At 41.1% G+C, this 23447-nt stretch overlaps 1 protein-coding gene and 1 long non-coding RNA gene across 2 annotated transcripts in view; one reads left to right on the top strand and one right to left on the bottom strand.

Moving 5' to 3' along the window:
• LOC311422501 overlaps positions 1-23447 on the top strand; it is a 29726-nt gene that overhangs the window by 1873 nt on the left and 4406 nt on the right. The window contains exon 2 of the long non-coding RNA XR_014685381.1: positions 8381-8446. This is a non-coding gene — a long non-coding RNA (uncharacterized lncRNA). The remainder of the gene's footprint in view (positions 1-8380; positions 8447-23447) is intronic.
• Positions 1634-22606, bottom strand: KCNJ5 (potassium inwardly rectifying channel subfamily J member 5). Its single transcript, XM_084495625.1, has 4 exons — positions 22529-22606; positions 21921-22095; positions 12885-13831; positions 1634-2444 (listed from the first exon to the last, which is right to left on the bottom strand). The coding sequence occupies exons 3-4, from the start codon at positions 13822-13824 to the stop codon at positions 2098-2100; spliced, it is 1287 nt and encodes a 428-aa protein (XP_084351751.1). The 5' UTR covers positions 13825-13831; positions 21921-22095; positions 22529-22606; the 3' UTR covers positions 1634-2097.

Raw genomic sequence — 23447 nt, 5'->3', positions numbered from 1 at the left:
CTACACTCTTCATGTCTACAGGATGCTTTCTAGAACTGATGAGCACTTCAAATGCATTTCCAAACTTACTGCATAAGATGATGGTAATTCCTATATCCTGGAGGCCAAGCTGAATGTTGACTCAACACAGTTTTAAGTACAACACAGCCATGTCATGCTTATTTTCCAACCCCCTTAGAAAGAAATACACATTTCCCTTTTATTTGCATTATAACACTAGGTCTCTTAAAAATACTACCACTGACCCCTATATATATAATTTTCCTCTTTGTTTACATGTCAGTAGCACCATTCTATTAATCCTGAATAGCTTTCTATTGCCTTTTTTTATCATCTTCAAATATCAAGAGAAAAAAATCCTAGCATGCTGTTCAGTCCATCCCTACTAAGATGTATATTTATTTCATGAATATACATACACTACTTGTATGCAATGTAATGCTTGCATAGTATATTTTCTTCAAGAAATAAAACTCCATTTTGATAAAGAAGTAATCTTGCAGGAATCTTAGTTTTCCAATAGATTTTGGGTGGGTAACAAAAGATTTTCTCTAATAAGTCTATTTTTTTCCCATGCTGTTCACATTTCCAGCAATTTTTCCCACTTTACAGGCAAAATCCCTTTTCTGTATGTAAATTCTTCTTTGTGGAGCTATGGTTTTATTCCTATCTCTTGTAAAGACCAAAATTGCTAACTTAATTTGGTTCTTCACAGGAATAGCAATCTTAATTGACCTGCAGGACAAAACGTGTCTGAAACACTTGCAGAAGTTACTGGCAGGTTAGCATTAGACCCACTGAGATGTTATTGCTTGCCATTGACAGGACATGGAGAGCTGATCCTGTTTCGGACTTATTTATAGGAAGGAAACTTATGCAAATAATCTGATGCAGATGCATTAGAAAAGCCACCCAAAGCAGATACACTGCATCAGCTCATTTAGTACAATTTACAGAACAAAACTTCAATCATGTTAATCCTGTTCTGCACTATTGTGTCTTCCAGCTCAAAAAAGTGAATGTTGCAGGGCCAAATGCCAACCAGCATGCTTGCACTAGTGTGGCCAGATGGCTTCAGTTATGTCAGTGCATGTTCCCATTAGCTATAAGAACATCGTCATCTAAACCCTTATTTTAAGTATGTATTTTATGGAAGAGCAGACAATTTAGCAAACTGTCACTTACCCCGTCTACCTACTCCAGGGACTCACTGTGAAATTCCAGATCATTTCAAGCTCCCAGATGGCTACATGTTATGTTCTAAATCAATTGGAAATGGGACACCCAAGACAGGGGAAAAACAAAACAAAATGAAACGAAACAAAATCTTTACTGGAGGAAGATCTAACCTTTCTCTGATCATGGGCAGCCTATGAAACGTATCAGAGTTTCCATGAAAAGAGTGCACAAAGATGGTATTTCAGTTTGAGAGGATAGTCAAAAACATTGGATAAACATGTTATAGGTTTACAGTGAAAACTATCCTGTTAATGTCACACATTTTTGTGGGAAATAAATGACAATGACTGTGATTTTGGAGGAAAACACTAAACAAACTAAACACTAAACTAACTAAACTAAACTCTGTTTGCAAAAATGCTGAAAACAAAACACTCCACTACATACCAGAGAGTTTTTTTCATCTTCTTTTAATTAAGCAGTAACAATGTCTACAACACATTGACTCACAAGTTAAGTGAAGGTATGAAATCACATTCTTCATACTGAGATGGGAGATTCTAGAGTTTTACTTTTTAAATACCCTTGTGAGGGAGAATAAGTTTTGAATGTCCAATGAATGTCTTTTGTAACAGTCAGTGGTGGGAATTTCAATTTTAATCATGATTGTATCTAGTGAGCCTTGTCCATAGAGATCAAAATACTTTGCGAAAGAGTGCAAAGCTCAGAACCTCACTGTACAGGTAAAAGAGAAGTGAAACTGAGGCACAGTGCTGTGCAGTGACTCGCCAGGAACAGACAGGCAGTAGAGATCTGGACACAAATCTCAGGTCCCTGACTCTCAGCCGGTTCCTGACTTGCTGGGCCACAGTCTCCCAGTAAGTGTACGTGGTTATCTACTGTCCAGCAGTTCTTGTGTTATACAGGCAGATTTTCTTTCACCTCTCCTGCTGTCCCATTGGCTCCATTCATTCCTGCAGGCTCCCTGTCTTCTTCCTCTTCCTCTTCTTCCCCTCTTGCTGTCTCTGCTTCTCTGCCCCCGCTCAGGAGGGTGGCACTGGAGAGGTGGCTGAGGAGCTGGCCTTCCCGGCGAGACTCAGCCAGCTCTTTGGCACAGCACACAGGAGTGTTGGTCTCGTAAGTACTATGGAAGCTGTTGTAGTCAACTTCGTAAAAATCCTTCTCCAGGGTGAGGACAGGAGTGAAGCGATGTCCCCACAGCACCTCAGTGTCCATGTAGGAGCTGCGAGCCTGGCAAGTCATCCCTGGAAGGAAAGAGAGGGATGTTAAATGCAAAGCTTCCTTACATGCTCACCCAACCACTTCTTTCATTTAAAAGCACTTTCATGTTATCTCCATACCGGATTGATCTGGGACGTAGAAAAAACCTTTGCTTATTAAGTCTCACAGAAGGCTCTATCATGAAAAAGAGCCCTCAGAGGAAAAAGGGGTGGATTTGTCACCACATCTTCAGATTGTATCCTAAACCCCGCACTGAAGGGTTTGAAGTCTGGTATCTCTAAGCAGCTTCTCTCTGTCCTCACATTGCTGTGCTGAGATGCTGCTTGCTTGTGCGGCTGCTACTAGCAGCACTTCTGGTGAACCATGTGCTAAAATGACATGCGACCCTGCCAATGCACCTCAAATCCTAACTCACACAGTAGAGTGAAGCACTGCCCTGCCAAAACACCTAGCTGCCTGCACTCCTGCTGGGTCTGATGCTGTCCCACTTGAGCTACAGCCCTACCAACTATTCCCCTATTCCCTTCTGCACTCAGGTTAAGGCAAGTGATATAGCCTGAAAGGTGAAGAAGGCCCCAGCTCCTAGTGATTTATATGGCACACTGGCTTATAAATACCTTTGGAGGGTTCCATCCAACTGTATCCAACAGTTTTGCTGACCCAAAATCCACATTACACAGTCAAGCTCATAAGCATATTGAAATCAAAATATTCATGGATTTGATATTGAATGAACAGTGGGCAATATGAAACCAATTTTGTCCAGCTTCTTCTCACAAGGATCAGTTTTTTTTATGTACTTTGATAAATTTTGAAGAGAAGGTTTGCAGAGCAGGTGTAAGCATTTGGCTTTGGCAAAACTGCAAATAACAACTTCCTTTGGAGTCACCTGCTGATTGACAAGTCAAGGTTGACTTCTCTTCCGAATATTTGTCTTCTGCTTGTCCTAAATATGTTAGATTTATGGACTTAATTTTGGTGAAATGTAGAAAACCTGACTTCACAAAATTATCCCACTGCTCTCTTTTGGAGGGTGAGAGATAGGCCTGCTTGGAATACATTCAAAATATGCACTTAATCCAGTTCCCAACCAACACTTCCAAGTCCACCTCCCATAGCCCGAAGTACACAAATAAAAATCTAAAACAATGCACAGGGGAAAAATATCAGCATTAGGTGCTTCAGGAAAGATCATATGTATTGTCACCATGTGAGCTTAACTAAGTGTCTGAAAACTCAGAATAATCAGAAAACTTTTCCTTTGAAAAAGGGCACCCTTGAAAAGTTTTTTTTTTTTCTTTTTTTCCCTGTCATAATTGCTATAGTTCATTAAAAGACACCCACACAAGCAAGTTACCCTGATGGTTTTACCTGTCTTTTATTGCTTTCCTTAGCTTAAAACTACCAGGATGGGAATGTATAGCTCCTTTTGGTTCTTGAAAGGGGAAAAGAGGGACAATGACACACCTGACACTTAGCAAAACAGAACTGGAAACTTCTCAGACAGAAAAGCCAATTTTTTTCCCCCAAAGAGAGCTGCAGGAGTACTTGCTTCTTGGCAGGAACAACAAGTACAGAGTTAGTCATAGTGTTGTAGCGTGTCTGCTTCCTGGACCAGCAGGAACCAGGAAATGCAGAGGCTGCATGAAAAATACAATAATGGAAGAGGAAAATTACCCCAAGTGTTTTTACCTTATGCAGAAACTCAACTTTTCAGAACCTTTTCAGAAAACTCAGACTTTGCTTTATTAGTAAAAATCTGTGTGGAGATCACTCCTGACTATATGCTTCAGGTGACGCTACTACATGCAGCATCGCCTGCCCTGGGTTCCTCAGTCCTTGAGGTGAAGACATTTTAATCTTCACTCCTTTCTATCAGCTTGTAAAGAGCAGCTCAACATGCAGGCAGCTTGTGGAGTCCTGTCAACTTTATGTTTTTTCTCAGACCCGTGTCACTGATGTTTATCATACCATTCATCCCCAAGTGCAAAAGCTTTTGTCACAGACTGTTTAAAGGGTCAATAATACAGGGTTGCAGGGCTAATCTCATGGTGGATAACCAGGAACATGTGCACATATGGTAGGGAGACAGTTAAAATAAACTACCCCTTTTTTCCTTTAGAACAGCTGGTTTTGTACCAAAATTCACAAAGGCCTTCAGGTGCTTCCTCCAAGCTCTGAGCAATTTCAAAGCCCAGAGATGAGAGCAGGAGAGGAGGCTGCTCATACTCATGGGATTAGGTCCTGTAAACAAACAGGTTGATTCGTACTGTGGCTTTCCAGGTGCTGCCTGAAGGTGTTGTGCTGTGGACCCCAGGGCCGAGATGGGGTGTCCCTGATAAATGTGGGGGCCTGAGGCACTCAAGGGGAACTCCTGCCTTGTTACGAGGGCCTGAAATAGCTCCTTCGCTGGGGGCAGTACCTGACAGTGAACCTGAACTCCAGAGACACAATCACAGTTATCTCCTGCTGTAAGTATTCAATTAAGGAAGGAACAATAGAAAGCTTTCATCAACCAAATACTGCACACTGCCAGCTTCCTGCAGGAGATGCTTTCTGTAACCCCAGGGGTACACAGAGCCAGCACAATAAGACAACTTGTAATTGCTTCATAATCCCATTCAAATATTCCTTTTTAGCACATGTGCAGTGGTATTTTAATTGCGTGGGGACATACTGCTTGGCAACTCCTACATTACCCAGTAAACAACAGCATTGTCTCTGCTTCAAATTCCATTAAGTGCCTGCTTTGCAGGCTGCCCTGTGCTCTCCAGCCTGGTTAATTAATGCATCTGTAATGTCCCTGGCTAATTATTGCCTCTATAACTGCAAAAAGATGACAGAGGAGGTGTGGAAACAATAAACCTTACTTTTATTAACAGCACATGGATGCAGCCACTTTCAACTTGCATACAACGTGCGCTGAACATCAAAGTTTCGGCTTGCACTGAGGCTGAGTAATTCACCAAACTCTCATCTTTCAGACATTGCTCTGGGGTCTCTGCACAAATAAGTGGTTTCATTTCACAAGCCTTGCCTATCCAAGTCCAGGGGACATCTTAGGTGTAGTGAATTGTCATGTCATATGCTGACATCCATCAAGAGCCACACCAACCTTGCCACTGCTGTTTTCCTGCAGTGCAGGAGCACTGTCCTGCCCAGCCCTGCCCCAAGCACTGACATCTCAGAATGCATGTGCAAGAAGCTGGGGGAGATTTCTTGCAAAAATAATTGTAACTTTTTTGGTCTTGACAAATATTGCTAATCCTTTCTTAAAATAGATATAACTACATATTTGGGGTTTAAGCAGCGTGGTTATTTGGTATAGTTACAGAAAAGGAAGTAAGTGGCATTTGGTGACTTGGGCTTTTCATTTAAATATGCTTCACACCAAAAGAATATCCTCATTTCCCCTTTGTCAGTACAAGCAGATGTGTTTCAAACCTTATTTCCAAATAAAAGTCACCAAGATTTTTATTTGTCAAGCATATTGATTTTTCCAGACAGAGGGACCATTAAAAGTTTAATTTTCTCCTTAACGATCTGGTTTAAAAATGAAAAAGTATTCTTAATATAAATTTGTACAAATTGTCAATTGTATAACATGTAAAATATGTAAAATCTTCAACTTTCAACTTTTAGCTACAGCTTTTTCATCTCATAAATTCATAGCTTTGCTTTCAGTTGAAAAAAAAAATCAATTTTAATTGAAACCAGAAAAAAAAAAAAAGTTATAAGCAGATGCACCAAATTTTCAATAAAGCTAGAACCAGTTCCAAGCTTTTTAGAAAGCTGGAGACTGTCCCCTGGTTTCAGGTTCTGCAATAAACAATTCATAGAGTTTTAATGATAATTTCATTATAGCAGAACCCTAAGAAGCGGATTTTTGGTCTGTTGGCTGGAGTCACTACATCACAGACTCAATAATAGAGCTTGTGCATGTTCCTGTTTAAGGCAGCTGTAGATGCCTTCTTAAACTGCTTGTTTTGGGTTTCCAGAAGATGAAAAGATGCAAAATATATTGCTACGTGTATTAAACCAGGTGTTTCATTACATTCAAGAACAGAGAGAGTCAGTGAGGAAAGATTAGTGGGTAAAATAGGTGTCAGGGAACTCTACCAAAAGGCACTTTTCTGTCATCAAAATCAGTTGGGATCAAGCAGCTTACATTTTATCAAAGACAAAAGAATGTTAATACATGCTGATAAAAAGCAGTTATTTGATGGCTCACTCAGTAAGGAGCCTATTTTTTTTCTGCAATGTACTCAATGGGAGTTGCAGATTTCAGAATGTTTCTCTGCTTGCAGTGCCGCTGATTATGCAACTGGAGCAGACGCTTCTGGCTCTGCCACACTGCTAAGAAAAGGGGAAATTCTGCAGGAGATTGCTCCTGATTTCCAGGCCTTGTGTACCCTTAGGTTACCCGTTAAATCAAACTTCATCATCGTAGGCCAGATCTAACTGCATCTTGCAGCTGTTTGGTTATCTGTAGAGGAGCCAGCAGTCTCCCTCCGACTGTTGGAGGATGCACATTTTTTTAATGTACCAGCACAGCCAGTACCCTTCTTGGCAGTTTTACAGGAGGGGGCAAGGGCAAGAGGGCCACAAAGCATGACCAAGACTCAAGAAATTGCCACAGGCTTCAATCTGATCACATCAGCAGCATAGCTGAATCTTTCAGTACTGTTACAGCCTGGACTTTCTCAGTGGGTAGAGATATCCCAACCCCTGGGGCTGTCAAGACAACATTTTTCATCAGCCTAAAATTAACTCTCCTCATTTAAATGCCACAGAGCTCAGTGATTATCTGCTGGCAGCACGTCATGTGGATGCTGACTGTATGTTTGCCATATTTGCTGGGCTCTCCCTGCGGTTTAGACATAGATATTGCTGGAAGTGATTTCACTTCTGTGTCCTTGTTTTTATACACTATTGTATGCAGGGTGACGTTTTCCTCTGTACCAGGTACACTAAAGCTGCATAAAGTATACTCTGCTTCTTGAGCTGAGCTCCACCTACACTGCAAAAGTAGAGGAGAACTGATGGACTCAGAGGTATAGTAACAGACTGATGGCAAGCAGTAGTTATAAAAAATTTAATTCTATCACTCTAATTAAGCAATACATGCCTTTAGATTAGCACCAGCGTTTGGATAGTCATAACATTTATTAGTCCCTTTACATTAATCAGACAAAAGAACACTGTAACCTCCAAAAAGTCAAAATTCCTCCAACTTCAGAAGGAATTTTAGAAGGTAGGAGTGTGGTCCTCCAATTATTTATGCTTGTCTCTTTTACAAGAAGAGTCTGCCCTTGATTCACTTTTATTTTTATGCCAGAGGAGAGTAATAGGATTTTAACTTTTCTAAATGCTCTTCAGGAATGTAAAAGCTTCCAGGCACTGAAAAAAAAAAAAAAAAAAAAAAAAAAAGTAAGGACCTTAAGATTTAAAAATCTTGGGTTCAATTCCCCTGTCTCTACCAGGCAGAACCTGAGGCTCACACTGTATAAGTTTAGGCCCCTCACAAAGGTATTTATAGGGACTGCAGAGGCACCTAAGATGACTAGCCTGCTACTATCCACCTCTGGAAGACAACTCAGTTTGTGAAAAGAATGACTGGAGGTGTCTAGCTCTTCCCTTTAATTATATAGGCAGTTTCTGTGACAGTTCTGCAAGGTCCTTCGTGCAGAAAAGAAAACTTATTTATATGCAAAATGCAAAGCAAAACAAGACAACCCAAACCAGATGATGAATGCATGAAAAATCCACTCATTAATTAACTTCCTTTGTTCTCCCAAGAAAATCATGACTAATTTCAGGATTTCTTATGTTGTGACTATGACCTTTTTTTTTGTTTCTTTTTTTTTTTTTTTTTTTTTCAGCCACAAAATTTTATTTTATCTTCTGTAAAGATGGATAATTTGAGGTGCAAAAAGGTTACATTGTTACATTCTCTTAGGGACAGCATGAGGAATGGAGATGCGGGATCCTGACTGAGTAAACTGCTTGCAATCATGAAACCATGGTAAGCCAGAAGTGTATATCCCTATGCTTTCTTAAGAGTTTATTGAAACTTTGTTTAGCCGTGGGACTAATCAGGCCTTTGGACTGTCTCCTATGGGTTATTTAATATAGGTTGGAAAAAGAGGCAGAGAGAGCCAGTGAGGACCAAGGATGAAGTAAAAAGCACCAGTATCTCTGCCCAGACAATTGCAACACTGGACAGTGTAGATTCAGAATGAGGATAACAGGACAGCTACTGATAGATTAAGTTTTGTTTAATTGTCAGTAAATAGCAGCAAAAGGGGAAAGTTGGAAGGGAAGAGAGTGTCTTCAAATTATTTTCCAGAAAGTCTATGTAGACTGCTTCATCACATGGAATGACAGTGAGGGCAAAAAAAAAAAAAAAAAGGAGCCTCCAATGTTCTTTAATTGAGTCAGCCATTTCTTCACCACATAACCCAGTTTACTCTGCAAGCACATGGAGGAGGTGTGCAAATCTCCACTGCTTTTCTGCATTCTGGCTGCCTTGCTTGATATAGTAAGTTGAATTAGGCAACAGGAGGATAAAGGCAAGAGGCTTGGCCCAACAACAGCCTAGCCCTGCTCTGTCGACAGGTTGGCTCTGATTTTTGTTTTCACTGCATTTCTGCTTTTTCACAGTGGCAAGAAAAGATGTATTCACTTAGCAAACAGATTTTTCACCTTCAGTTTCTTTCCTTTTATTGTAGATCAAATTTGGGCCAGCTGATCTCGACAAGTGTCCCTTTAAGATATGGCACAAGAGAATTAATTCCCTAAACTAATCTCTGTGACCAATTCATTAAGTAAGCACTGTGAGTGATGCTGGTGCTTTCAAGATGCCCACAAAGCAGCACTGGAAGTCAGAACACTTGTCATCTATATTGATTTTGCCTTTACAGCGGTTATTTCACTCAGCAATGATCACCACGGATCTGTCCAGAAACCCAGTCTCCCTTTGGTGTTTTTAACCTGTTGTCAAGTCACAGTGCCACAACTGTACTAAAATATTGATTGGAAACACCCCTGCCAGTGGGCTTTCTGCTGCAGCTGGCTTCATGGGTTAGGACGTAAAATAGTTGTGGGTCCCTGGAGAGCTCTCACTTGAGTAATAAAATGTTTATTTTCTTCTTCAGGAAAATAGAACCACTGCATTTTAGGCTGGTTGATGTGTTTCTTGTGTGTTGGTGTTCTTCAGTTTGTTGTTATTTACCCTTTCAAAAAATTCAAATCTGCTGAAAAACAAAAATATTGTCTTAAACCACAATGTTTGTCTTTGTTAAAACAAACAAACAACTTGAAGCATTTTAGAAATTCGAGTCAACTTGAAACAAAAAGATTGTTTTAAATAACGTTTCATTTTGTAAAAAAAAAAAAAAAAAAAGCAACAAACCAACAACAACACAAAAACAAAACACACAAAAAAAAAACAACACAGTGACTCACAGTGTTTGAACTCATTAGAATTTCTTCTACACTTCTTATTTGAAACTATTTACTATCTTTGCCTTCCACTGGATAGGAATTAAACTTAAATATCAATGAGAAGAGTTACTTGTTTGAGAGGAGGACAATGCATTTCATTTGTAATGTATGTCGTTGGTTAGAACTACTGGAAATGGTTATAAAATTGCTGTCCCAAATGTTTCAGTGAATAGCATTCACACTTCTACTCAGAAATTATGCTTAAAATTTCTTCAGTTATTTATATGTTGACAATTACCAAAGCGTAGTCAGGTCTGACCTGCTTTCCAAAAATCTTATGAAAAATATAGCTATTTTCCCCACCAGTGCAGGATCTATTCAGGGTATGATTTGTTGCTGTCTGCAAAGACTGGGTAACTTTCCATTAATTTTTCCTCCTGCCAACTACAGAGCTGAGCTGCCTCTGGGAGAGCACATGGGACTTGCTTCCCTCTTGTGTGCCATGAGCAGTGCTATATATGCTGACTGCATATACATGCAGTTATACCCCTGCATGGCTGCTGATTTTTTCATAGGAGTTTCTAAGGGAACAAATGGCCTGTTGTATTTTCATACTGTCCTGAACCTGACCAGGTTGTCACAGCATCATGATTTAATAGAAGTCACACTGCAAGTAAATTATACCATTCCTGAAAGCAGATAAAGCTTGAACAGTGTGATAGGGAGGAAAGAACCAAGAGAATTTGCTGGGAGCAAAGGTTAAAGTATGGAGGTATGGATTAAAGACCCATGAATGGGCTTATCAATATTATGAAGTGCAAGGACAAAGCAGGAAAGCAGAAAGTTCTGCAAGCCACTTTTGTTGTGGCAAAATATCACTCGCCTGGCTACCATGTGTCATTCAGAAAATCATCTCAGCCTCTGAGTCTGATAACAGCAGCATCTGAGGTCCGCTGTGCTCTAAGTTCAATGCAAACTGGCTCTTCTAGCTCTGTTTTTGAAGTTTCACAGCCTGCCTTCTGAGACCAGAACAAATCATTTCCACAGATGTATGCTCCTTAATATCATTACACACTGGCCTGTACAATCCGTCTGGGAGAGGAGCCCATTTGTAAAGCAATATTATTCCTATGCCATGCTTTTAATTTTGAGGTTGTTATTGATAATGACTTCCTCTCACACATATCTAGCAGGGGCTGAGCTTTCATAAGAGGATGGCAGTGCAGTAGCTTTTCAAACAGAATTTGATAGTGTCACAGTACAGAGAGGAAAGAAGCTTTGGACGTGCAATGAACTGCATTCCACGCTCAGATTAAGAGGTTCTAGTTTCTGGTAATTGTTTAGGCTACAAAATAAGCTTCCATTACAAATCCTCCCCTTCGATATTCTTTTCCACCCACCCCTTCTTTTGCCACATTTCTACAATATTCTGCTGGGAAAGAATATTTGCCTAGCAATGCCACATGAATTCCACTCGTACAATACAGTACTCCAACTTAAGTGCAGTGTAATCTATACATAACCACCCATTAGCTGTTTGAAAAACTCAGCTATTGCTATTCACCTAATGACTAGAGGGAAATACTGGGAAACTGAATTAGGTCTCTAGAGAGCTGTCTTCAAGTGTGAAGGTCTGGAGTGCAGGGATTTGAGACTATTTCCCCTTACGTTTGACTGTTAGGAGACTAACAAGGACAAACCAGAAGAAAGGGACAATATTAACAGTAAGCAAAGGCCCAGAATCTGTAAGTCAGGATGCTGCCACCACCAAGGACTCATACCAAGCACAAACCCCTTGCAAGTGTTTCAGAGAGCGCTTGTGCTTCAACAAGATGGACACGTCCCAACCCCACCAGAAAAAAACCTTGGGTTCACAGCACTGCCTCATAACTAGAGTCCTTAAACACCAAAGGGAAAAATTATTTATCGCATTTTCGCATTTCTGAGTCTTTCTAGGTTCCTACATCTCTAGATAGTAATTCTTTCCTCCTGCTGCCTGTAGTCCCATTTCCCTCGAAGACCTTGATTTGACAGAGGCATGCTGCTAACCCCAGGCTGAGAAAACTCGCCTGAAGGGAGCACCAGCATCTCAGGCTGCTTAAATGCACTTGCACTCCTCCTCAGCGCATAGCATAAATGAATTAGCTGCAAGCGGTAAAATGACCCCTAAAATGACCCCATGGTGCCATATCTTTTAGGTTCCAGAGTAAAAGCATCTTCCTCACCAGCCAGACACCCAGCAGATACACAGCATCCCAACTGTGGAAAGGAGCCTGGGGACCTTTGTGGTCACCCGTTCACTCATCTTGAGAAGCACACTGTCACCTCCCTTTTACGTACCTTGAAAAGCTGAGGCACAAAACTTTTCCAGATTTATTATATACAGATGCAAACTCCTTTCACTGCCTGCCACAAATACACCCATAGGAGGAAAGTGGGAACCAGCTGAGTATATCTCCTTATCTACCCATTACACAGGATTGTTTTATGCTGTTAAACAGCTGCCGCGTTCCTAGAGTCACAAAAGCATTTTCTGTGTTTTTCTTCTTCGAGCTCTTTTTGAAAATCTATGTCTTACATCATGTGCAAGTCATTCCGTTTCAGCACATGCTGTTTTATGGGATATAGTAATACTTGGGCACTTCCTTCATAGTCTCCATTTAAATAGCAACACCACAGCGGTACCTAAAATATCAGAGTTACAGCCAATTTTTAATACTGAGGAGAAATGGAAAAGGATTTGCACAGTGCATTTTGATCACAGAAAATAAGAGAACTCATAAGTTGCTTCAGTCCATTCCTTTTTTCCCATGGATCAGTCCTAAGTGGTTTATGGACAGATCTTCATGTAATCCCTTTGTATGAATCCAGGACTTATATCCCACCTGAATGAGTCACAACAGGATAAATCCCAACATCTTCTCAGGTGACACTGACAGTGACATCTTAATGCCAAACTGCACTCTTTTTTTCCCTTTTCTCCCTCAAAATTGTGACTTATTTAGACAAGTGCTTACCTGTTGCTTCCACCATTCCTTCCAGGATGACCACAATTTCAAATTCTTCCTTCTCCAGTTGGGTGCGAGACATCTCCCAGAAGGGGCTTTTCTCGTTGATTTCATGTGAGATGATAAGAGGTGACACCAGGAACAACCTGTCGTCTCCAGTGTCAAATCCCACATTGATGTCTGTTTGATTCAAGGGGATGAACTCTCCCTCTTTGGTCTGTTTGGACTTAATCAGTTTGGCTCTAATGGAAGCCTCAACAATGTGGGAATTGCGGAGGTCTCCAACACGGAACATGAGACAGAGCTTCTCATCCCTCATGGAAATCACCGCATTGTTAGAAAACATGAGGGTTTCAGCTCTCTTCTTTGGTTGACTGATCTTGACAAACATGCATCCCACCATGAACGCATTGACAATGGAGCCCAGAATAGCCTGGATCAGGAGCAGTACAATGCCCTCTGGGCACTTCTCCGTTATGACCCTATAGCCATACCCTATTGTTGTCTCAGTCTCAATAGAAAACAGAAATGCAGAAACAAATCCACTGAGATTTTCAACACAGGGGATCCAGTTTTCATCTTCAAGATGGTCCAGGTCTCCCCGGATATAGGCAATGAGCCACCATATGAACCCAAAAAACAACCAAGTGATGGTATAGACCATAGTGAAGACAAGAAGATTAAAACGCCATTTGAGGTCCACCAGAGTAGTGAAGAGGTCACTAAGGTATCGATAGGTTTCTTGGACATTTCCATGGTGTACATTGCACTTGCCACTTTTCTCCATGTAACGCTGGCGTGGCTTCTTACCTTCTGCTGATATGAGGCGGGTTCGGTCAGTGGCAATGGGGACGTCATCTCGAGCCTGTTTGGGAATCTTCTTAGGTTCTCTGGATACAACTCCGATGTCCATGTCCTGGTTCATGAAGATTCGAGAATCTCCGGCCATGGCTGGGCTGAGGGAGAACAGAGAAGTAAAGTTTAAGACAGGAGAAAAAGAGCTGAGACAAAAGCCATTTCACTACTGTACTCTGTGTGAACCATTACATGACAGAGCAGGTCCACAAACACTGCAAATATTAATGCTACACTGATAAACTTTGCCCCATGTTGGTACAAGGCAGGTTACAGGCTGATTTTACATTAGGAAAGCTTTTTGCTAGAGCCATGTCATTCTTCCTAGTATTGTTCTGGGAAATACTTTGAAAGGCTTCAGCACTTTTCTCACAACAGCCACTTGCTAAATATAATGCTGCATTGAACTGGATGTCTGGATGTTAAATACTGATTCATAGTACAGTCTCTTTAAACATGAACCACCTGCCAGTCACTTTGCTTAATGCACTACTGGAACATCAGAAAATATGGTTATGAGGATGGTCTGGGTAAAGTAGGTAAACCTTGTTTTTCTTTTTTCTTTTTTTTTTTTTTTTTTTTCAGTGGAGCTCAGATTTTTTTTTTAGACCTGAAATTTGCCTGAGATCACAACTAGAAGCAAAGTAAAGGTGCATCAATGTATATTTTCAAAAGGGACTGGAGCTTTTTGGTGCCTTACCTTTTGGGTGCATACCAAGAGAAACCTTAGAAGTGAATATAAAATGCTGAACACTACTGCCTACCTGAATCTCAGACAAGTCTAAATTATTCATGAAGGTTTCCCTTACAGTCAGCATAGAAAAGCACTCCCAGTGATAATTCAAATTTCAGGTGTGCTGAATCACCTTCTGGATATACTCACCCCTCTCCACAAATTATTCTGGAAGCCTGAGTTCCAAAGGTAAAATAACCTTTTAATTTAGCATCTATAACTACATTTCTGCAGGCTTGATGATTTCAAGCCTACTGGTAATCATATATATCAGAACCCTTCTACTTCGTCTGACACTAAACAAAAGCACTGGACACTTTCAGAAACCCAACAGTTATTAAGAACCCACTGTCCACATGCAGCACTATGCTCAACAAGGTACAAATAAATAATACAAAATGATGGCTGTAATGATTTTTGCAGGTAATAATGTAGCAACCTGTTTATTGAGATGATTTGATACTACTGAAAAAAAAAACACATGCTCTTACAGAAAAATTAGAGTCTTCACTCTGAATGCAGGACGCAGACAAAATCTCAGTGAAAGACTACCTAGGAAGCCTTAGGGATATCAAAGATAGAGCAGCAATATTCTCTATGGCGTTCATTCTCTGCATTGTCCTCTGCAAATCCTATTAAAATCCAACTAAATCTATTACTGCTCCCTCTATCTTTAATCTTCTTGTGTGCCTGTGAATGAGAAAAGGTGTAGAGATACAATTAAGAGTATCTTGGGAAAGGCAATTTTAAGATCAAGCAAAGTAGCTTCATCTTTTCAGTATTAAAAAGCACAAAGGGTGGGTGGGAAGGAAGCAGAGGCAGGATGAATAAATGAAGCAACAAATTTCACTTCCATTTTGCTGTAGCCAAGTCTGGTTAACAGCAAAGAATTACTCGTAGCCCTTGTATAAGTCACCATCAATCATTACTCCAATGAAGCAGCCAAAGCCTGTTGCTGGAACCATACCCGCTGGCTCCATTCACTAGGGAGCCCAGCCATCTGTCCACAGCGCAGTCCCAAAGCTTCTTTGTGCTGGCAAATTTGCCTGGTTTAAGGGTTTGGGCCAGGGCTGAGGCAGTGCAGTCACAGGAAGTAGCAGGGATTAATGTTTCTGGGATGGTCAGCCAGGGGGAATCAGGGCTGCTTCTCCCAATGCCTATGATCCTGGATATGGGATAGGTAACCCCAGGACTATGCTGGTCCCTTCCTCCAACAGCATCATCAAGGATTTTGGCAGAATATTAATCCCTACCTCTATGTCTTTGTCTTCTTTTTCTCACACAAGACTCCTGAGAGATGGCTGATAGTATATTTAGATGTATCTTCAGCCGTTTTCTACCATTTGTCGAAAATTCAAATCTCCTTGACCATTGGTGTGGCCCTCCGCCGCCTTATAGTGTGTCTATTTACATGCATGCAAAGTGGCTGCTTGATGTCAAATTATACTCTCACTTCACAACACGTGAAAGCATATGCCAAGTGCAAGTCAGAACAATCACACTGTGTTTTTTTTTCTTTAATAGGGAAAAAAACATCCCATCTACTGACTACAAGAGAATAAGGTACAAAGGAGAACCTCTTTGCTTCCTTCTTATCAGTATTACTTTTGATCTTTGTTTGCATTGTTTGATGAATCTAATATTACTCTGTTTGGACTCAGGCTTTTGATCTATCTATGTGTGTCCACAAATGTAAAAACAGGCAAATGTTGCATGTTTTCAATTAAAAAAAATAATTTTGTTAATATTTTTTATAGAAGTTATACATGAAGCTGAATTTCACTTACACTAACAGTATGTAAGAGAGAACAATCAATTTCAAGACATTCATCTATAGCATAAGGTTCCACATTTTACATTCATACCAAAGAGACCAAAAGGATCTTGAAACATATTAAAAAGATCAGAATAGAATAAAAATAATCAAAAAGACTAAATCTCTAGAAATATCACTCTGGTGAAGCAGGCTAGAGGGACTGTCCATTAATGAAAATGCAGGGAAACCTGCTTTAAATAAAACACTCAAGGGACTGGCAACACCACCTTTCTAATGCTACTGATCTTTAGCAATAGGTCAAGTGAAATCTTTCTGGAAATCTTTAGGAACATCTTACAAGTGCTCCTTCAAAATTCCTGCTTTAAATGAACTTTACTGATAGCTTCAGTAGCATTACAACTTCTGCCAATATTTAATCTTAAACTCTTCCATCACAGCGAGAACATGACCTCAGTATGTGGTTATTGAAAATAATTAAACTTTGCATTATTTTTTTTTTTTTTAAAGGAGAAATACTGGTTAGGAGTTTGAGCACAGGCTAGAGCACAGACTATCCAGCTTTCTGTTCCAAGTGCTTTCAATTATTTTTTTTTATTTTTTTTTTCTCTAATTCTGGGTAAATCAGTGCCTCTCCTTCTTCCTTAATTCCCCAGCTGTAAAATCTGTGATACAGATACAAACAGTCTGTGAGATCCTAGGCACAAGAATCTTCTAGGAAATTTGCCCTTATTGGTTTAACTGCTCTGAAAAACTTTATCACAAATGGCAAGATACCAAAAGAAAAGCACTGTACCTATGTAAAGATCTGGTTTACTCCTTTACTGTATAATATACTGCCACCACTACCAAGCATACACATCTTTTCTGGATAATAGTAATTATGTGCAAGCATCTCACAGAGACTTAGACTTCAGTTTGTAAACCACTGCTCCATCCAACAAAGCTCTGTGACATGAAATTGCCTCTTAGAGTCACACATACCATCCTGTTTCATTGGCATTTACCATCTTTGGTTAAATGGTGCCAGGATAATAAAAATGTCACTTTTGTACAGAGCTGCTTTCCTTTTGGACAGGCAGCTGCAAAACGAAATGTGAGTCACTGCATTATCAACCTTGCAAAGAGGCTTTTTATCAGACTTGCTGTGGCTCTGCTTTTGCCCAGACGACAGACTCAGGGGCAGTCATTGACATTTAGGGCTCTTAGCTTTGCTAACGCAGAGTCAAGCTGGGGTTGGCTAAATATCTTCTGAAGGCATTGTTTTGCAGAGCTGTCTACAAGCCCTGCCTGGCAGTGCTGATGTACCTCCTGATAGCTCCAAGTGTTCAAGATAGAAATTTGCTGAAGATGTTGCAGAAGGTACAACAAGAGAAGCCTTTTTCCCCTGCTTACCATGGTGACTTTTTCCATTTAGGTAACTGCTGGTCTCACTTAGGTAAATGTAGGTTTCAGTGTGGGTAGGATTTACTTCTGGAGGTGTCTAAACTGTAGGCAAGAGGAGTTCAGAGGCATGAATTTGCCATTAAGTTTGTGCAAAAAATTATTTCCTTCTGTTTCAAACCTGAAGCTCATGCTTTCTCGCATTATGAGAATAAATGAGCAACATCTCCTCAAGTCGGGATTTTACTTGACTGTATCATCTGCTTTCCAAATGAAGAGTCCTGTACTACTAAATAAGCAATCAATATAGCAGTAAATGCTAAACAGATCATTACTGAAAAACTCGACCTGGTTCTTTTGCTGCCTGTTTGCACACGCCATATAAAAGGGAGCCTAGCTCACTGTCCCCAGATTCCTCTGCAGCACACAACCTCTTTGGGTCACACTGTAAAACAGGAGTGAAATGCATGACTGGCAGACACTAGCACCATGGGAAAGCCAGTAGAGGAAAGCAGCATATTAAAGCAATAGCACCCAAGGAGAATCACAGAATCACAGAATTTCGAGGTTGGAAGAGACCTCAAGATCATTGAGTCCAAAATAAAATACAAATACAAATAAAAACAATGACTGCTGAACAGTGAGTGCCCATGGAAAGGCAGAGGAACAGGACATGCTAGGGAAGGATGGCCTTCCACAGATGAAGATAGATGGCTATAGGTAGCTGCTGACAGACAGATGGGCTCTGATTTCCCTGAGAACGGCATCTTTCCTGCTATCCTTTTATTTACTGTGTGTATACAACAGACTCCACAGTAAACAGTGCAAACACAAGATTACCTTTCAAGGTATACATGAGAAAAAGAAAGGCAGGTAGATTTTGTGCAAACCATGTCACCTTTCAGCTTTCTGATTTACAGAGACTAGGAAGGCTGACTGTTTGGAAAGTGCTTGGGGATCCACAGGTGAGGGGAATGATATAAGAGTTTGCTATTTAAAAACAAGGCAAAACACTTCAGGAGACTGCACAAGATGAGATTGGTGGTTCAAAAGCTCCCTCATCCAAGTAATTGCTTTTTAAAGTGTAATCTCATTCGGCACTGAAGTAGGGAGATGCCTTTCATTTCCTCCGAGTTTTCATTAAGTTGCAGCACTGCTTTCCGAATGTGGTGACAGGCACGGTATCACAATGGAGCTCCTCTGGGGCTTGAGGAGACACCCACCCACCAGTACACAAAAATGGGTGAGTGATGATTAACTAGGCAGCTACCAAAGGAAGCAAGATGACTTTGTGCTTGTTACAGAGCTGAGCTAATGACGGCCTGTCTGCTTAGAGTTCATTAGGCTCAGAAGTACTGAAACAGAAGGTGTTCAGCCTTTCAAAACAACATTCTTTCTAAGAAAATCTCTCTGGGTAGGAAGTCAATATGACACAGAGACAGACAGTGCGTGTGGACATTTGTGATTTACTTTTAGCTGCTCATTATTTCCCAGTCTATCTTCCCATGTAATGCTGGATAATCACAGTTCTAATATTCCTCAGCCCTTTCATTGCCAGTTGAGCGGTGCTCCCCCATTTCCAGAGTATCATGTTTCACAGTGCTCAAGACAAGTAACATGCTTTAAATTTATTTATTTATTTTTTAAGATCTGTGCAATACAGAAGTGCTCTAGTTCCCATTTTTCAAGATGAGGAAGCGAATCACAGACACTTGCTTGTCCCACACTCACATAGAAAATCTGTGGCAGGGCAGAGAATTAAAGTGAGAGTTTCCAAAATCCTAAACAAGAGCCTGGATTCACTGCACTGCTCTTCTTCCCTTCCACCAATCCAACAGCAGGCCCTGTGTTTCAGTGTGCCTAGATATTACCCTGAAAATCCTATACAGTCTAATCTTTTGGCATGAATAACCTAGCCAGATTATTTCTAATGCCAAGAAATAATACTGCTGCCATTACTGTGATTTTTTTTTCAAAACCAGAAGAGTGAGTTCCATAAAAAAAAATATTCTTACAATGTTCTCTTGAGTAGCTACAGATTTTAAATAGATTTTTCCCACAGTATTGATTAAAGTATAAAAAAATCCCCCACATAAAGCAAGTTTGCAGATTCATTAAATATTTCAACTTCAGACTGATGCAGAAAAGAGTGAAAAAATAAAATTGCCATGAGAATGGAAGGCTGGTTATTGTTTTTTCAGACAAAAGATGAAGACTAGGAAATGCCTCATGAGACATCATAATGACCCCGGTGTACAGGCTGCAACAATTTGTTACAGAACAAAGACCAGAGAGCAGAGTTTTCACAACATAAGGGGTACGTACTACTTGAGATAGTGTGTGGATGGAATATAATCAGCGTAACCTGCAGTCAATTACTTTATACTTCCTTGAGTTATAGAAGTTGAGCATGAGAAGTCCATGTGCAAAGGATGCAATCACATTATGCTCTTTGGTGCTCTTAATCATTTTTGTATAGTCAAGCAATATTTTCTTTACCAACAAATAAATCCTGAAAATAAACCAATTTGATCTCTCCTTCTCCAAGGAAGTGACTCTGCCTGAGGCACTCTGCAGCCTCTCTGTCCTTTCATCCCAGACTCTATTTTTAGGGAGACCTTATGGCGTCATTGAAAAAGTGACTGTTATCTTTCAACAAACACAACTGAACAAAGAAAGACAGCCACTCTTGTCCTGATAAGACACTCCTGTTTCTCCTGCTACTGGCTGTTTACACATGGCACATGGAATATTGGGATAAGCAGAACCTCAATTCTATGAGAAAATTTGGCCCCAAAGGTACTCATGTTCTGGTTCGTCAATTGTTCAAATGTTGCACCTTTATTGCAACTGAGAGTTTCTATATAATCCTGGAGCTGGCTTGAAAAATAAAATAAAATTGAACTATGTTAATACCACTTCACACTTCTGCAGCACCTTGCATCCAAACAGCTCAAATATGAACTGACCAAATACAGGCTCTTTCTGCCCAAGAAGTGTAACAGTGCTATTGAACCCACTGTGCAGGCAGGAAAAGACAAGTCACAGTGAGACAAAGAGAGCTACCAGGACCATACTGCTGGTAAAGTGCCAGTGCTCACCTGATGTCTGAGTGCCTCTCCCTCCTGCTAACTGAATAGAGTGTGACAAAAGTCCAGAGATTTGTCTCAGAACATGATGCTAAAGCTCTGCTTGCCTTTTTCAGAGTCTGTAACTAATCAGGCTGGAACCTTCCAGAGATGGAGGGTTTTCTCTAATAGAAACCAAAAATGATCCTAATCCTTTATCTCCATCTGAGGAGAAACAGTGGGGGAACGAATCAGACCCCAGAAGTCAAACAACTCCCGCAGCACAAACACAGCCAGACACCTGCTATAGAAGATAAGGTTTGCTTGGACTGGTTAGAGAACTGGTAAGAGAAGTCAGTTTTGTTTCCTCCCATGCCACCCAACTATAAGGTAGTTGAGGTATAAGGTAACGAGCCTACTCCAAAGGAAAAGAACAGGAGGAAGAACCTGCTTGACTGCTTGATTAAAGAACCCCAGAAAGTCAGGTGGTAAGCTTTTTGGGACAGTTTCTGCCAATTCTTGATTGATTTCCTGAAACTCTCAGGACAAAACCAAATGGCAGAGATGCTGTGTAAAAGTTAGCCTGTTACTCTCAACCAGCAGCCACTACCACAAAAAGGAGTCTGAGCGCTATTTGCCCAATGCAGCAGGACTCGGTACAAAAATGAGTCACGTTTTTACCTCACGGGCCATAAACACCCCTGGGGCTCCCAATGCATTTATTCATCTGTCCCCCTCAAAGGCTGAACATTCACTGTCTGAAGACTACAATACAAGGGCTCCTTGAACCTAAGCTGACAAGTAAGCATCCTAATTATAAAATAATTTAATCTTTGACTCCAGGTGAGGATCACACAATCACTCCATGCATCTCAGCATTGCTCACTGATCAGCCTCTTCCTATCCATTGTATTTCAGAGACCTCCACTAATCTGGTATCTGAGAATTTCATTATTTTTAACGTTTTTTCCTACATAGCACCTTTACTAGATTTGACAGTGCCTTTGTATAAGATCAACATCTAATCCCTGGCTTCCCAAAGAGTTTCCTAGCAGCTAGCAAGTTAGACAACCGCACATCTCTAGCTGTCACCCTGGCAGGGCCAGGCACAGAAACACGGTGTTCAGCTGATCTGATGCCTCAGCTACTTCTCCTCCTCCTGGTTATCGATTGTTAGCAGCCAGAGACAAAAGCAAGTACGCTGGAAAAGCAAACAAAATCAGGTAACTTACTTGCTAAGAGTGACTCTGCATCAGTCTTGTGCCTTGGCACTTTGGGGATGCTGGACGACGACAGGACTGAGAGGTAGGTAGAACAGCTGCTGGAAAAGTGTCCGGTCCATGCCATCACCAGAAAGCTGGGGTCGTCTTCTGCTTCTTGGGTTGTCTCCTCCTTTCTTCCTTCTGCCTGTTATTACAAAACATTTACGTAGCACAGTAATTTAAACGCACACACCCCTGTCCCTAGGTATTCCTGATTTTTTTCACTCTGTCAGGGCTGAGGAGGGGTTCCCCAAACCACTGCAGCACTACTTCTGCCTGTCAGATGCCAGCCGTCCCTTGCCCCTGCTCTCTCCCATCCCGATGAATATCTGGTGTGCAGCTTGTTAAAGGGCTGGGGAAGAGGGAAGGGAGAGGAGAGGTCTGTATGTGAGAGGGAGCATCATCTGTTCTGAATGAGCAGGAAAGGGAAAGGTGGCAGAGTGAAAGCAGAGGGGAGGGGTTTAAGGCGCAGCTTTGCACAGCAAGGGCTGGCTGGGGAGGGGGGAGAGGAGAGGCAGGGGACGGTGCTCCCTGGCACCACAGGGTCTGTGCCACCTCCACGAGCTCTGTGTGCTTACTTTTCCTCCCAGGGCTGCTTCTCAGCTCTCCTCTTGACTGGGTTCCTGGGTTCTCCTTTCCTGGAGAGGCGCTTTTTTTTTTTTTTTTTTTTTTTGTGTGTGTGTGTGTGTGTGTGTGTGTGTGTTAAGGGGTGGGGACTGCATTCTTGCTTGAAATCACACAAACTGAAAACAGTGCCTAAAAACGGAGAACAGGGAGAATGCAGAAGCTGTACATTTATCAGGAGGCACATGTGTATGCATTCATCAGCACTGTGGAAATCCTTTCATCCAGGCTGAACCAAGGAATTTGGGAAAAGTGGGGGGAAGGAGGGAGAGCGTGATTCCTCTGACGCTCCTTTGCCTGTCAACCACCAAGCTGCTGAAATGATGTTTGTTCAGGTGCATTGTTTGCCTGTGATCCAGCTAGTCCCAGGAAAAAGCTCTTTGGTGGTTTGCTTCCCTGCCCCCCCCCCCCCTTTTTAAAAAAAAAAAAAAAAAAAAGTCATTGATAATACCACACTGTCTCCCTAGCTTCATAAAATATTTCCTTTTCTGAAAAGCAAATGTCAGGCCAGCAGCAGATATGAGATAGAGCTGCCTGGTGACTGCAGGTTACCTTCAGGCTTTGTTGCCCTGTTCCCTAAACTTGACACCCCCACTCCTCCCCAGTTTTCTGTTCCAGGAGCCCCACACATTACAGCCCATCAGAAATGCTTTCACAGGAGATTTTCTGGGCAGGAAGAGAGAACTTGTCAAAATCAAAACATGATATAGGAACATGTCAGTAGCGCTGGAATCTGACAGCAATTTGTTCCATTTTCTACTGCAAAATTACTTTCAATTGATTTTTTTTTTTTTCTTTTAAAGTTACACTATCACTAATGAAATAAATCAGCATTGGAATGACATTTTTACTTTTATATTACTGTATGGGTAT

Source organism: Aythya ferina (assembly GCF_964211825.1).
Source record: "Aythya ferina genome assembly, chromosome: 22".
NCBI lineage: Eukaryota > Metazoa > Chordata > Aves > Anseriformes > Anatidae > Aythya > Aythya ferina.
Note: the sequence above shows the minus strand (reverse complement) of the source record. Positions and strands in the feature narration are given on the sequence as shown.

Excerpts from the sequence above, each read along its gene's own strand:
- KCNJ5 (XM_084495625.1), bottom strand. The coding sequence starts at position 13,824 with ATGGCCGGAGATTCTCGAATCTTCATGAACCAGGACATGGACATCGGA. Across the intron at positions 2,445-12,884 it reads AGGAATGGTGGAAGCAACAG|GGATGACTTGCCAGGCTCGC; the intron begins GTAAGCACTTGT and ends CTTTCCTTCCAG.